We start from the raw sequence: 15,502 nt of genomic DNA, 5'->3' as shown, positions 1-15,502 counted from the left end.
GGTGGTGGTGTTTGTTTTCTTTTTCCTTCCATTTTCAGTCAACAGTCATTTAGGCTTTATAGCAGCAACTATTCTCAAATATAATTTTTCAATCATCAGAAATTAAACCTATACTTGAACTTAAATCCTCCCTGTCTTTCCTCTTGGGATGTTCTGCTACCACTCTCTATCTCTTCCTTCTTTCTTTACTTTCTGCATGCCCCCAATTCTCTTGACCTAGCTCATTCTGACGTAGTGCTTCTCCCCCAGTACATTTAAAGGATATTTCTTTTACTGAGCAGCTTTGAAACTGCAGTAGTAATAGAAACAGAATGAGAAATGGACCTAATATAGAGATTTGGGAGGGGGGAGAGGGTCTGAATCACAGAGTTTGAGATGCCATCCATAGAACATCCCCTAGTGCTGAAATCCATATAGATAGATGTGAGTTGTTTTCTGGAATCCTTTTTATTTTTAATGTCTTGGGGGGGTTGCTGGTTGTTAGATTTAACTTCCTTATCTAAAGGAAGATGGAAAATATTGTTCATTTTTGTAACCTTATGGAAAAATTATTGACACTCATTTTACCCAAGTCTCTGTTTGAAAAAGAAACTGGACCACACTAGGGACAATGGTGTGCCTTCACATAAGAACAAATGCTGTTTTGTTTTAAAGAACCTTTTGTAAAATATCATTCACCACCCCCTCTGTTCTTTTTCTTTGCCTGCTCCTCTCACCCCCTCTCATGTTTGAAAGCTCGAGGGTTGGATCACATTGCTGAGAACATTCTGTCATACCTGGATGCCAAATCTCTATGTGCTGCTGAACTTGTGTGCAAGGAATGGTACCGAGTGACATCTGATGGCATGCTATGGAAGAAGCTCATTGAGAGAATGGTCAGGACGGATTCTCTCTGGAGAGGCCTGGCAGAAAGAAGAGGGTGGTGAGCCTTTTAACTTCCTCACTATTACAGTCTCAGGACCTGGCTACTCAGTCATTGGAAGATTGTTGGGAACCAATGAGGTTCTTTACCATGTAATAGAATGATTTTGCTGGTTTATAGAAAAAAGAAGAAGAAAACTAAAGAATAGGTTTTCATGTACTCAGCAGTTTTCCTTCTGACCAGTCACTCATAAAATGACAATGTTGTGTTAATCTTGCTTTGTTAAAAAGGAAAACTGGCCAGCCCACCTGCTTAAAGTATTCTGTCCTCTGGCAGAAATTGGTATCTTGAAAAAGAGCTGATGAGCCATTTATAAGGCAAGTCGATAGCTCTGAATCATATGGAAACCATCAGATCCAGCTTCCTCCTAAAATCATCCAGGACAAAGGGTTTTTTTTTTCCTTCAGAAAATGTCGTGCCTTTGAGCCTACTACCCCTCTGATATTTTATCACCTGTGTAAGCAAAAAGTTATATATATTTTTAATGTCCAACTAGCATGAGGACTCTTAACCATAAAAAAGAAGAAGAAAGATGGAATTTAGTAAAAATCATGGTTTCTTCTTAAGAATCCTATTTTTGCACACTTGTTGCTTGATTCTGAATTCTTGAAAGCCTGAGAGACTTCACCATTTTCTGTTGTTCTCTTAACACAGTGACACCATCTCATTAGAACTTCTGGAAGATGTCATCTATAGATAATTTTCTTTCAGAAAACGTCTCTTGAACGTCACTATAAGAAAATCTGGTATGAAAAAATCAAGGTGGCATAGTCTTTTAGGTGATAGAAACAATGCTCCAAGAAGATATAAGCTCTCTGAGATCCTCCCAGACTCCTTCCAAATTCCTCTTACCAGTTGTTTATCTTGGATCATAGGGAGATAACAAAAGGGTTAAATCCTTTTGAAATAGAGATACATATAATGGATCCACAATTTTCATAAAAATATAGTCAGTGCCCTTTGTGTGTGTGTGCACTTTTGAAATTCATTACTGCATAATATAATGAACCCTTAATATTACACTAAATGCTATGGAGATATTAGCTATTAAGAAGGAACTCTGTGGCCCAGTAGGGAGAGGGTTCAGCTGCTAATGCAAAGGTCAGCAGGTTGAACCTACCGGCTGGGGGAGAAAGATAGTGACAATCTGCTTCTGTGAAGTCCTTGGAAGTCCTCTGAGGGGGTTCTGTGCTGTCTGTCCTACAGGTCACTGGACTCCATGGCAAAGGACTTGGCTTGGTTTGGCTGTTAGGATGAAATTATATCTCAAATTTAATTAATCAGATCATGTACTACACTTCTTTGACTAAATAAAAATTATATAAATGAAAGTATATGGTTGTTTCTATTCTGTGTTATTCTGTTCCCAAATATGTTTTTCCTTTTCTGTGATAGAAAACTATAGCTTGTTTTATATTTTCATAATTAAAAAGGCAACTATATAATTTTATCACATTCAGAGTGCATAAATTTTAAGGATTCCAGGACCAGTATTAGAAATAAGAACAAGCAGTTACTTACTTAAAAACTTCAGAGCAATTGGGAATATACCTCTACTCTTCAAAAAGAAAGTTATTAAAAAGGCAAAAAAACAAATTTTCCTCCAAATAACTTCTGACCTGGAATTTCACTTAAAGAAATTTATTTCCAAACCCCATCAACATAAAGGCTCTGCTCCCTGTTAAAAGGCACGTTGTTACTATTTGGTCTGTAAATGAAAGTAAATCCTTACTAGACATTGGAGTGGGCCTAGAGTATTTTGGAATACAGGTTTCAAGGAGAGCAGAAAGGGAAAGCAAGAACTGAATGGGCTGTTTTTTGTGGATGAGGGTGAATATAAGGTCCACAGTTTTGCTTTGGACTGGCACTAAGCTACACAGCAAGATCTGTCATTTAGCTACAAAGAAAATAGAAGATTATTGAAAAGATTATTTGGGGAGGCCTTTTAAAAGGATGTATAAAGGCGTAGCTGAGAAATAATCTATATCCAGCACAAATTGACTACTCTTCCACCTATCTCTTCAAACACAGAAACCAATTTCTTTACTTTCAAATATCCTTCAGAGTTCTGACTATAGTCTCCTTTCTTAAAACGTATTTTTCCTCTTAATTATCCTGAAGTAACCCCATGAAATTATAAATGGTGGTCTATCTCATGAAGACCTTCTCTAGTGCCCTCTTGGTTTTCTTGTCACAGCTTTTATTTGTACGGACGCGTTGCCTTCTTGTGTTGGCTTCCGTGTTTCAATGCTAACCTCTGATCAGTTTCTCCTTTCAAGTTGTCTTCATAAACCTAATAAAGCCTTTGTGCCTTAGCTTCCCCATATGCTCTCTTTGAAAATTCCCTTCACTTCCTCTAACCAAAAACGACTAAGTCAATATGGTTTTCTAGTAAAGCTTTGAGTCCGTAAGGCTTCACTTCTGCTTTTCTGTTGTACTTTATACAACAGAAAAGATTTGATAGTCTGCCCATAGGACTTGAACTCTGTCATTTTATTTCTTGAATAATGCAGAATATATATTTTCTCTGCTCACCAATGGTAACTCTTAAAAGTATAATAAAAGACCACTTGGGAAAAGTCCATTTTCTTAATCAGCAGATCCCATTTTATGACGACATTCTGAGTTTAATGTTGAGCATTTATCATGTTACCCATACTCTCATAGGCACTAGGCATTTCATATAGAAGTGGTCCCTGCTGTCAGAAAGCTTCCATTTGAAAAGGTTTTGACTTACAGCATCAAGACAGGCCGGGAAACCAGTTTTCAACACCTCATGATCCTTTTTTGTAGCACTTTGGATTTGAAGACCTTCCAATACTTGATTGAGGCATGGTAAATGTCCAAATGCCAAACTCACTGCCATCGAGTCAGTGCTGACTCTCGGAGCAATGCCTTGTGGATTTCCAAGACTAACTGTTTTCGGGAGTAGAAAGCCCAGTCTGTCTCCCATAAGCTGCTGGTGGTTTCGAGCTGCTGACCATGTAGATCGCAGCCCAATACGTAACCACTACACCACCAAGGTTCCTATGGTAAATGTAGTGGGAGTTTTTAAAAAATCCATTCATATCAGTCCTCCTGAGAAGGCAGAGGTAGAGCCAGTGTACATGGAGAAAGGCATGGAGTACTTGTGCCAGAGATAAAAAGGGACACAGGAATCTTTGAGCCATGGTGGGCAATAGGAGACAATGGGATGGCTAAGAATGTGGGCCCAAGAGCCAGATCTAGATTCAAATCCCAAGTCAGCTACGTATTAGCTATGTGACCTTGGACAGGTTAACTTAACCACACTGACATTTGATTTCCTTGTGTATAAAAGGCCTATAGTGATTTCTAACCCATTGAAGAATTTTGGAGTTGAAATTATTAAAATTATCCACTGAATTCCCCATCTTTTCTTTTAAGATATATGTGGATACTTATTTGCCTGCAGATATTTATATTATAAGAACATACCTTTAAGCCAGAATCACTCCCTAAATGAGTCCCATCTCTACTTTTCTTTATGTTGATAAATTATTTCTCTTGCTCCTGTTAGTCTCCTTAAAAAACAACAAACCCTTTATATTTTAGTTTCTTTTTCTGTAAGTTTTTCCCTTTCTGTATTAACACAGCAATGCGAGCCATCTACTTTCCTTATAGGAAATTTTCTCAACTAATTTTCAAGGTATGTAATAGGGAAAGGGCAGGGGAGAAGCGCTCCTGGAGACACCAAGCAATTAATTACATTGTAATGGAGCTATAGAGGGAGGAGTGGATGACTGGCCCAGAGAAAACATGATTTCTCTGGTGCCAGGATTACACTCAGAGGCATTTCTGCCTATCTCCACTTTGCAAGGCACCGTGCCAGTGAGAACAGCAGTTAGTACACCCATAGTGGGGTTTACTAGCTTCCACACCGTGTTTGGTGGGTTCTTAACTTCAGAATGAGGAATTAAATTTTTTACCCAGCAGGATGCGATTGCCATTTGCTGGATTTTTTTGTAGCAAAGATCTAGCTTGGGATATGAGTATTCCAGGGATGTGCTGTCATAAGATTGGGGGAGGCTAACAAATGTTGCTCACTGGAATCAAGGAAAGCCGAGAAAATGCAAGTGCATGTGTGCATAGCCAGGAACACACCTGTGAAAGCCAATTGCTTGCCTTCGCCTTGACAGCAAGAGTGCTCTTAGGCATTTCTTTTCAACTTCTGTCATACCGCCGCTGGACATTCCCATGTCCCTCTGAGGGTTTGTTGTTGTTAAACCATCTGATGCCTTTTAAAGCTTTGCTACACCGGTCACCAGCAGCCTCACTACCTGAGCAACCAATATACCTCACTCCCACAAGTAGAGACCTAAAAAACATGAGCTCCACAACCGGGGCACTTCTGCTAGTGTCCATTGTCCTGGCCCAGTTTTCCCCTCAGGGAGGAAAAGGCAGTAGTTACTGCTACAGAATTTTCAACCAGATCATAGACAGGCCTACAAGACGAACAACCCCAGGAAGGTGCACACTTCTTAGAACAGTCGCTCATACGAGATCAAAAAGGGATAAAACTCAGAAGGCAGGAAAGGATAGGAAATAAGGAGAGAAAATAGGAAGTATGCTGCTACATCGTGAGGATTACAATCAGTGTCACAAAACGAGATCCGTATGAATTGTTACATGGAGAGCCAATTCTGTAAACTTTCACTCAAACTACAATAAAGATTTTCTAAAACTAGCACACAGTTGGCATATAATGTGCATAGGAAACTAATGTGAGGGATTGAGCAATTTGCAAAAATGGAAAAACATTTAATTTGTGTAAAATACAGTATCTAAGATTATACAGTTTGTCTATTGATTTTATAATATTTTCTAAGGCTTGATGCTCCTTTTTTCTGGAGTCAAAAAAAAACAACTCCTGATCCTAAAAAACAAATTGCACATAGTACGGTTATTTTGATGCCCTATAACTGGGAATCACCAGGGTTTTTTTTGTTGGTTTTTTTTTTGTCATTTTATTGGGTGCTCTTACAGATATTATAGCAATCCATAATTCAATTAGATCAAGCATAGTTGTACACTTGCTGCCACCATCATTTTCAAAGCATTTTCTTCTTGAGCTCTTTGATATCTGCTCTCCTTTGTCCCCTCCGTCCCCACTCACCAGTGTTTTATAAAAAGGAAGGAAAATGTTGGATGAATTCCTTAACGAATGCAGAATAATTCCTTGACAGGAGACTCCTGAGATCAGGCTCACTTTCCACTTCTCCAGGCATATTTAATGGAGATTACATTGGGCTATTTACTTTGAAGACATTCCTTATAAATGTGTAATAATATTATTTTCACTGGGAAATATTTGTTGTTTTTTAGGGGACAGTATTTATTCAAAAACAAACCTCCTGATGGGACTGCTCCTCCCAACTCCTTTTATAGAGCACTTTATCCTAAAATTATACAAGACATTGAGGTAAGAATCTGTGTATATTTGGGTATTTGCCAAATGCAAGGGAATTATTAGCATTCTTCAGTAACAGTATTGTCACACCAAATCAATTAAAGCTTATTAACATGAGTTTAATATCAACTTATTGGTGTGGATTAAAAAGTAAATAGGGTAGAAACTTGCCAGATAAATTGTTAACAGATAACATTTTAAAAAATTATATGCTAGTAGGTAAACAGATGGGAGAGAGAGAGAGAGAAAGAACCTCTGACGTCACCATGAAATACCAGTGAGACTGTTAAAGTACATTTATAAGCTGATCCTCCGATGGCTTCTGCTCTGTATGGAAATTCACTGGACACCCTCTTCAAGAAGAGTACTGAGCACATAACTTCATGGTTCACAGCTTGCCTTCTCTTGCTGAACAATCTCTGTCCACCAGTCTGTTATTTCTTGAATAGTTATATTCAGTTTATACAGGAGCGTTTTAGAAGCTAATTTTTGAATCCTATCACAAATGGAAATAGGTTTTAAATCTTAGATAGTGGTGTTATAAAAACTGTATTTTCTGTTCACCTTAATTCCTATATATCCCATAGCATAAAACATTAACCCTGTGTCCTTGACTGCGGTGAAAGATCTTAGAACAGTTGGTTCAGGTCTTTTCTTACTGACTGCCTCTTGACCATCCCTCTCCTCAGACAATAGAATCTAATTGGAGATGTGGAAGACATAGTTTACAGAGAATCCATTGCCGAAGTGAAACAAGCAAAGGAGTTTACTGTTTACAGTACGATGATCAGAAAATCGTGAGCGGCCTTCGAGACAATACAATCAAGGTAAGGTCTCTTCGATTGTGACCGGGGAGCTGAAGGGTGAATCTGCTGCACTAGATTGCTTCAAAGTATTGAAAAGCGAGGATGTTACTTTGATAGCTAAGATACACCTGACCCAAGCCAGGGTATTTTCAATCACCTCAAATGCATGTGAAAGTTGGGGGAGGGGGGCAGGCGGGTAGAAAGTTGGACATTAAATAAGGAAGAAAAATCAGTGCATTTGAATTAGGGTTTTGGTGAAGAATATTGAAAGTACCATGGACTGCCAAAAGAACAAACATCTATTTTGGAGGAAGTATGTCCAGGATGCTCCTTAGAGGCAAGGATAGAGAGACCAGTCGCTGAAAAAGGACATCGTGCTTGTTAAAGTGGAGGGGCAGTGAAAAACAGGAAGGTCCTCCACAAGATGGGCTGACACAGTGCCTACAACAATGGGCTCAAACATAAGACCAAGAGTGAGGCTGGCACAGGACAAGGCAGTGTTTCGTTCTGTTGGCTATGGGGTCGTTGAGAGTCGAAACCAATTTGACAGCACCCAGCAGCAACAGTAACATCTGAGGGGCAAGGGTACTACATCCAAACTGTAAACTCAGAGCATCATTTCTGAAATGTGTTGATTTTAGCCATTCCCTTAAAGAACAGCTGCTTCCCTCAGAAGAACATGCAGCTGGTTGGTCCTAGGATGAAATTCCCCTCTTAAAGTGTTCTCAGTGGACTGCTGCTCCTTTGACCCTCACGTAATTAATTATAGGCTACCCTGTTCCCTAATGAAAAGGATAAAGTTTGCATTAGTACTGCAGCCACATATATATAGGTCCTTAAGCTTTACCTATAGAAAGCATACATTCCACACTACTCTGGGCTTTGATTCTTTGGAGGATCAAACATATAATAGAGCTAACAAGTCTCCACAGTACCCCCTTTATCGCCATAATCTTCTTGTTTGCCACCCTAGATCTGGGATAAAAGCACACTGGAATGCAAGCGAATTCTCACAGGCCACACAGGTTCTGTCTTGTGTCTCCAGTATGACGAGAGGGTGATCATAACTGGATCGTCAGATTCCACTGTCAGGTAGAAATTTCAAATTAGTTTTGAACTCTAAAACATGAGATCAACTCTGTTATTCGTAGATAGTAATTTTGTATGCTATGGTTCAGAATGTCCTAGCTAAAGGGCCTAATTCGTCTGTTCCCTCACCGCTTGTGACCATCTAGAACTGGAAAACTTGATTTAGTAATGATTAAAGAAAATTTACATTTTTGTACATTTAAGGAATATGGTGCATTCTGTTTTGATTTGGTTATAGAAACTTTTCTTGTCTCTATGGTAAACTTTGCATTCCTTACAAAAACCCCCTCACAGAGGAATGACTTGAATGAAACGAAGCTTTCCTTTCAGGTGGTTAAAACTGAAGTGCAAGTTTGCATTATCTCCTTTAAAATGTGTATAGGTGAACAATGCTCTCTCTCCGCCAGCCCCTCCTCTGCCGTCCCTGCAGTTTTTAATTGCAAGCTTCTCTCAGGGAACGGGGCCCTCAGTCAGCTTCCAGAGGCATAAGTGATTTGATGACACAGCCATTATGCTGTTGGAGTCCAGTGTAGCTTGAGTTCTGGGTACAGGCAGCACTGCTGGAAACCTCTGTTAGGAATTTTGCCTAAAGCTAAAGGACTTAGCAAACATAATGCATCAAAAGTAACTTCTTAAAAAAAGTAAAAAACACTAAACAAAAATTAAAATAACCGGGAGCTGCATCGTTAGATTCTCTGAAGTTAAATGTTTACCATTCCATGTTGTCCTTTTTGAGTAGCGAAAGCTGCATAACTAATCCAGGTGTCTTCGTTCTCAACACTTTTAGTTGATTGGTCTTTGTGGAATAATACATCAAGGGAGTTGAAATCATCTTGGGGGAGGGAGCCACTAGCATCCTTCATTAGATAAGGGAAACATGATTTTCTGAAAAAGAAGGTTAAACTGGAAAAGCAAAGAAAAATGTATTATGACAGTCAAAATAAATATACAAAAATAGTACTATGATGTATATCATTACCCAAAATTTATTTTGTTAACATACAAAATTCTTGAGCTAGCCAAGGATCCCCACACTCTGCTTTGAAGCCCGGATTTACAATGGAAAGGCGATTTTTAATCCTCACCCCCATACAAAGGACAGGGATGAACACTTAGAAGTCAATACTCATGAGCCTTAATCTAGGCTCCTGAATCCCAGATCCCATACGTAAGTCCGTCTGTTACAGAGCATCTTGTGTTCCTGAGGACTGTCAGTGAGGCATCAATACTACTGGGATAAAGCAGTTTCCCAGTTAAAAATGTATCTCTTTAGTGGTATCAGATTGGATGTCAGAAATTTTATCATCATGAATGAGTGAGGGATGGCCATCATATACTGGCCATGGATTGTAGCGCCATCTTAACCTCAGATAACCTTAAATGTTGTTTGCTCCAGAGTATGGGATGTAAATACAGGTGAAATGCTAAACACCTTGATCCACCATTGTGAAGCAGTTCTGCACTTGCGTTTCAATAATGGCATGATGGTGACCTGTTCCAAAGACCGTTCTATTGCTGTTTGGGATATGGCCTCCCCAACTGACATCACCCTCCGGAGGGTGCTGGTTGGACATCGAGCTGCTGTCAATGTGGTAGACTTTGATGATAAGTACATCGTTTCTGCGTCTGGGGATAGGACTATAAAAGTAAGTAGCCAGAAATCTCTTAAATTGAACACTAGCCAAGTTCCAATAAATATTCAATCTGTGTGGCATTTGTATCAAGGACAGATCCATATTTAAACATAATTTAATATTTAATTCAGAGGCTAGTTTCTGTAAAAGGCTAATGAGCAAGAGAAGTTACGCAACGATTTGGGCTAAGCATTTTATTCCTAAGGGGTAAATGTGGTCCAGGAAAATGTATCTGCACAATCTGACCTCATTTTTGAAAAAAGATGAGCCTATGAGAGAAAATCATTTGTGAAAACTTCTCATGTGGCAGCAGCAGAGACAAACTAGCCCTAGATTATCGTCAGTTGGACTTGTCACATGTTTTGTTGACTTCTCCAAGTGATTCTATTTCTACTTCCCCAAGACTCTGGCTGTCACACATTTTACCAATAATAGTACCAAATTGTCTGGCAATGCTTTTTCTGTGGCAGGTATGGAACACAAGTACTTGTGAATTTGTCAGGACCTTAAATGGACATAAACGCGGCATCGCCTGTTTGCAGTACAGAGACAGGCTGGTAGTGAGTGGCTCATCTGACAATACCATCAGGTGAGCAGCAAGTGCCCTTTCCCTTGCCACTCATTGTTGACAAACCAGTCATGTAGATCCCAACAGATATGTTTATAGTAGAGTCGTTTTCCTTTCTGTAGCTCCTTACAGGTCAAAAGTTTACCCTGCAGAGACAGCCTTTTTGTTGGTGTGTTTCTTTCCCGTAATAGTTTCATCACCAGAGAGACCTATTTAAAAGGTACAGTCTGAACGAGGAGGAAGTGAGCGAGGATGACAGGAAGATGGAGACTAAGGGCCCTTCTCTTTACATCTCCCCAGTATAGCGTTGGGAAGAACTAATAAATACCAAAAAGCCTCCTCTCTTTGCCACAGATTTAAAAGATTTGTTTCGTACTAGAAGTGTTCATTTTCAGTATTGTCTACATTGCATACTTGGCCAGGGAGTTATCTGCATTGGAAATTAATGAAATATAGAAGTGTTCTTTGGTTCCCTGGCCCCCCACCCCCAAGAGGACTGCACAGACAATTAAAATTTGGAAAATGTTTCCATCCTCGCCCTTTGTTCAAATCTGAACCTATTGCAAGGGGTAGGTAGGGGGAGAAGTAGAGCTGTTGTGCTATGTGTATCTAAGGAAATGATCCTTGCTAGAAATCACTCAGCTTGTTCTAAGTCATACAGTTTTATAAATTAGTATGCAATTTTTTTGGTATGCAAATGCTTTTGAGACTTTGGCTTCCTTTATATATATAGGAAGGACTGCCCTGTGCTCTGTGCGAGGCAGGAAAGCAGTGCTGTCCGTGACTGAGTGGAGATTCTTTGTAAAACATCTCATTCTTACCATTTACTTCAGGAAACATTTCCTTCTTATCTTGATCATTTCCTTCCCCCAAAAAATGTATGCGTTTATCTTTTTATACCTGGAGAACCTAGTTACAGAACTATATAAAGCATTGTGCTTTGAAATGCATGCTTTGTTTGAGCTGTAGATTAAAAAAATATATCCTTCCTGACTTACATGGCAGAAAGGAAATTACATAAAAAATAATGCATTCTTATATGGATGTTGATTGATTTTATTTTAGAGCATTCTTAAAAATATACAAAGAAAAATACTTTTAGCATTCCAGACTCAGAAAAGAATGCACAAAGATCTGCATGACTCAAATTTTCTCTTCCAGACTATGGGACATAGAATGTGGAGCATGTTTACGAGTATTGGAAGGCCATGAGGAATTGGTGCGTTGTATTCGTTTTGATAACAAGAGGATAGTCAGTGGGGCCTATGATGGGTGAGTTGCTAAGTAGGCTTTTTAGAAAATCTACGTCTTTTGTGCCTCTTGCCTTCCAATGATACATATAGTTTCTCCTTATCTGCATAAGCTTACAGGTAGATTTTACAGAAAGGATTTGACAGCATATTTCTTTTGTCTAACTATGCACCTCCTCTGTTTACTCTTTCCTAAAATAGTCTTCTAAATTATTTTAATTATAAATGTTTGTCATTAATAACCCGAGGAGTTTTTTAGCCTTATGGAGCAAAGAACCCAGTGTAACAGGATAAACCAAAAAGCAAACCAAACTACTGCCATCTAGTTAACCCCAGGTCATAGTGACCTCTAGGCAGAGTAGAACTGCCTCTCTGTGTTCAAAGGCTGTACACCTTTGCATGAGCAGAACGCCTCATCATTCTCAAACTGCTGGCTGTACATTTAGCAGCCCAATGTACAAACCCCCATGCCATTAATAACAATGCCACACTGGAAGACAGTGGTTTTGGCGCTTCGTATGGTAGTCTTGGATTTTGTTCTCATTGAAAGTGATTCCTAAAAGCACAGCTCTCTTCATCACTTTCCTAGCGTTTCAGTTACCAGGAGTTCAATAACCGTTATTTTCTTCAGTCTCATTTTCATTGGTTATAGAATCCCTTTATGTTGTAAATGCACCCTATATCTATCAAAACCATCAGCACCCAGCATATAAGAAATATATTCACTTATAAAGCCCTCTTTGTCATTCCTTTTTGTTGTCAAGGTGCCTGGTTTTGATTGGAAGGCTACAAGTTCAGACAGTATTGGACACTCCTTTTTTGGTAGTAGAAACAAGTTTACATTATCTGAGTTCTTGTACTGTGGCTGTGTGGATACATTAAGCGGGAGAGAGCGCAGCAAGTGCTTGCTCTCTGCTTTAAGTTAGCCATCACTGTCATGCCCTAGGGAAATTGTTCAGGGTGTGCTAACACGTTCCAGCTAGGTCCAAAGTTATGTTTTCTCATTGCCTTGCTTTGATCTGCACCCACCTTTCTTGGGTTTTGTCTGTTCTTTTCTTTGAGGAGACATGATCTATAAATGATTTTTAGGACTAGATTTTTCTTAATGAATTCAAACTATGAGGGCTTGCTTATATAAACCCCAGGACCTTTAAATGGACCTGAGCCCTGTGGTACACATGATTTGGTCCATTGTAGACCAAACCAGGATGAAGATGAATAGAGTTCTCAGTTGTTGATTTTTCCCTTTTGTCCCCAAACTTTTTATTGTGGATTAGATGAAGGTTTACAGGGCAGAATATAGTTTGGGTTTTTTCTTTGTTTGGTTGTTCATTTTTTCCTTTTAAAATATATTTCATTGTGCTGTAGGTGAAAACTCAGAGTTGTAGATTTCCAAGCCTAAGTGAGCTCTAATAGTAAACATTCAAGATCTGTTCTTGATCCCCTCATGTGGCTTCACGCAACGTTGCCCTATCTACCTTTTGGTTAATCCTATGCATTTTCTCCTGTTAGGCCCAGTAAGTTCTACCCAAGAGTGAATTCAAGAACTGAGTTTATATTCCCGTGGGCTGACCTTACCCTATAAACTGTATTCATCATGCATATAGATTGCTCTGACTTTTTGCTCTCTTCCCTGTGTTCCTTTAATTTTGCTTTTACCTGAAATCTATCTGTTCCCTTTTTGATCCTTAGAAAAATAAAAGTGTGGGACCTTGTGGCTGCTCTGGATCCCCGTGCTCCTGCAGGGACTCTCTGTCTCCGGACCCTTGTGGTAAGAGCCTTGCTGTTTAGAGGGGCTTGGGGAGCAGGAGGGGGAAGAAATTAAATGTTGATGTGCTATGGGATATAGATAGATCTAGATTTGATAGTTAGAACCTCACAAAACCTACGACTAAGTGGAAAGGCAACCAGTACATGACAATAAAATGTGTTTATATAGCACCTTTCATCCCAAAGTGCTTTAGAGACTCTATATGGAGAGGAATGTGGCAGCTGTTTAACAGCTGCACAGCAACTCTGCACAGGGGCTTAGTACAGGAAGTGAATAAGAATTCTGTATCCACCAGAAACAGCAGGGGTACTTAGGGAAAGAGAATATAATTACCCAAGTTGGAACCTGTCCAGGATCTGAGGACTTGCACACCTGTACCTGCAAAAAGTGCCGTGGGAATCTGCGGGAGTCCCTGGCTAGCCCCTTGGTTCTGCAGCCTCTTCAAGGGATGATGCCTCCAGCAACACGTATCACGTCTTTTTTATCCCTTCTCCCCACCTTGTCTGAGCATCTTGACACCTGGAGAAAGGAGTGACTCAAAAGCACTGAATTCTCCATCGTGTTTGTTCACCAAAGGCGTGGACTGGAAAATGGCCTAAGATTAAAAGCTGCTTCCATCAGATGATGACGTTTGGTGGCGGGGAGGGCACTGGGGAGGACAGGCTCTTTTGCAGAAGGCAGGAAAAAGACGAGAGCAAGCACTAAGCCCAGTGTTCTGAATCCTGACTGAATATTCAGGCAGGATCTTGTCTGGAGAAGAGAATAGGGTTTTTATTTTTGTTTTATCCTCTTTGTTGAATTCATAGCTAATTCTGTGAGTACTAGGCATGCTTTGCTTATGCCTTTTAAAATGTGAACTTTAGTTTATTTACAATTTGTCTTAAGTCATGTTTTAAGGTGTAATTTACATAATGGCAGAATTCACTCATTTTTAATATACTTGTATGATTTTTTCAATCATTTCTACCACCCATAGAAATTCTTTTGGACCCCGGTAAATTAGTTCCATACTTCTAACCCCTAGCAATTAACTATTCATTTGATTTCTATTCCTATGAGCTTGCTGTTTTCTTTTCTTTCTTTGTTAATATTTCATCTTCTTAGAGAAGTCATAAATTAAATCATTCAATATCTAGTCATTTGCATTTGGCTCTATTTAACTTCATTTGAGATTCATCTATGTTGTATCGATTAATATTTTCGTCCCTTTTACTGTAGAGTTGTATTCTACTGTGTGGATCAAACTGTGTGTATTCATTCACTGTGTTGCAGACATGTAGAGTGTTTTCAGTCTTTTGTGATCCTAAATAACGTCACTGAAAACATTTCTGCACAGGTTTTTGCTTTTTGGTGTTTTTTACTTTTTTAAAAAACCTTTTTATTATGATTTGGGTATATCATCTAGGTTTTTTAATGTATTTATGGGTTTCATCTGAGATTTCTGGGTCCTATGGTAAGTAAGTGTATGTTAAATTGAAAAGAGACTGCCAAGCTGTGCCATTTTGCATTCCAAGTGTTTTCTAGTTTTTCCCCACATCCTTGTCAGCTCTGAAGATTGTCAGTTTCCTTAAAAACATAGCCATTCTGTAAGCATTTGTATACAACTCTTGCCATGAACATATGCTTTCCTTTCTCTGGAGTAAATGCTGTGGTAGCAGAATAGCTGGGTCATAAGGTAGATAACAGGTCTAGTAGTTTTAGAAACAGCTAGGTGGTTTTTCCAAAGTAGTTGTACCAATTAACATGACAGTGCAGATGGGTATGCTTGTGTAGAATTTTAAATGACTCACCTTTCAAAGTATTCATATTGGTATTAGTAGTGCCTCATTGTGGTTCTGATTTGCATATCCCTTAAGATTAATGATGTTGAGCATTTTTCCATGTGCTGATTTGCTATGATACTTTGGCGAAGTGTCAGGATTTCTTGTCCATTTTTTAATTGAGCAGTTTGTGTTCTTATTGAATCTATATCAGTTTAGAGAATACTGGCTTCTTGAAAATATTGAGTCTTCTAATCTATGTACATAGTATACC

General features: G+C 39.1%; 1 protein-coding gene across 2 annotated transcripts in view; it reads left to right on the top strand.

Moving 5' to 3' along the window:
- The window catches only part of BTRC (beta-transducin repeat containing E3 ubiquitin protein ligase), a 141,680-nt gene that overhangs the window by 110,387 nt on the left and 15,791 nt on the right, over nucleotides 1–15,502 (top strand). For both annotated transcript variants that reach the window (XM_045291207.1, XM_045291206.1), the window contains exons 3-10: nucleotides 736–922; nucleotides 6,266–6,362; nucleotides 7,040–7,177; nucleotides 8,130–8,248; nucleotides 9,642–9,891; nucleotides 10,350–10,468; nucleotides 11,609–11,719; nucleotides 13,390–13,468. In XM_045291207.1, the coding sequence (XP_045147142.1) occupies nucleotides 736–922; nucleotides 6,266–6,362; nucleotides 7,040–7,177; nucleotides 8,130–8,248; nucleotides 9,642–9,891; nucleotides 10,350–10,468; nucleotides 11,609–11,719; nucleotides 13,390–13,468 (1,100 nt within the window). The remainder of the gene's footprint in view (nucleotides 1–735; nucleotides 923–6,265; nucleotides 6,363–7,039; nucleotides 7,178–8,129; nucleotides 8,249–9,641; nucleotides 9,892–10,349; nucleotides 10,469–11,608; nucleotides 11,720–13,389; nucleotides 13,469–15,502) is intronic.

This window comes from Echinops telfairi, unplaced genomic scaffold (assembly GCF_000313985.2).
Source record: "Echinops telfairi isolate 266 unplaced genomic scaffold, ASM31398v2 ScPeMD7_70;HRSCAF=299, whole genome shotgun sequence".
In the NCBI taxonomy this organism is placed as follows: domain Eukaryota; kingdom Metazoa; phylum Chordata; class Mammalia; order Afrosoricida; family Tenrecidae; genus Echinops; species Echinops telfairi.
Note: the sequence above shows the minus strand (reverse complement) of the source record. Positions and strands in the feature narration are given on the sequence as shown.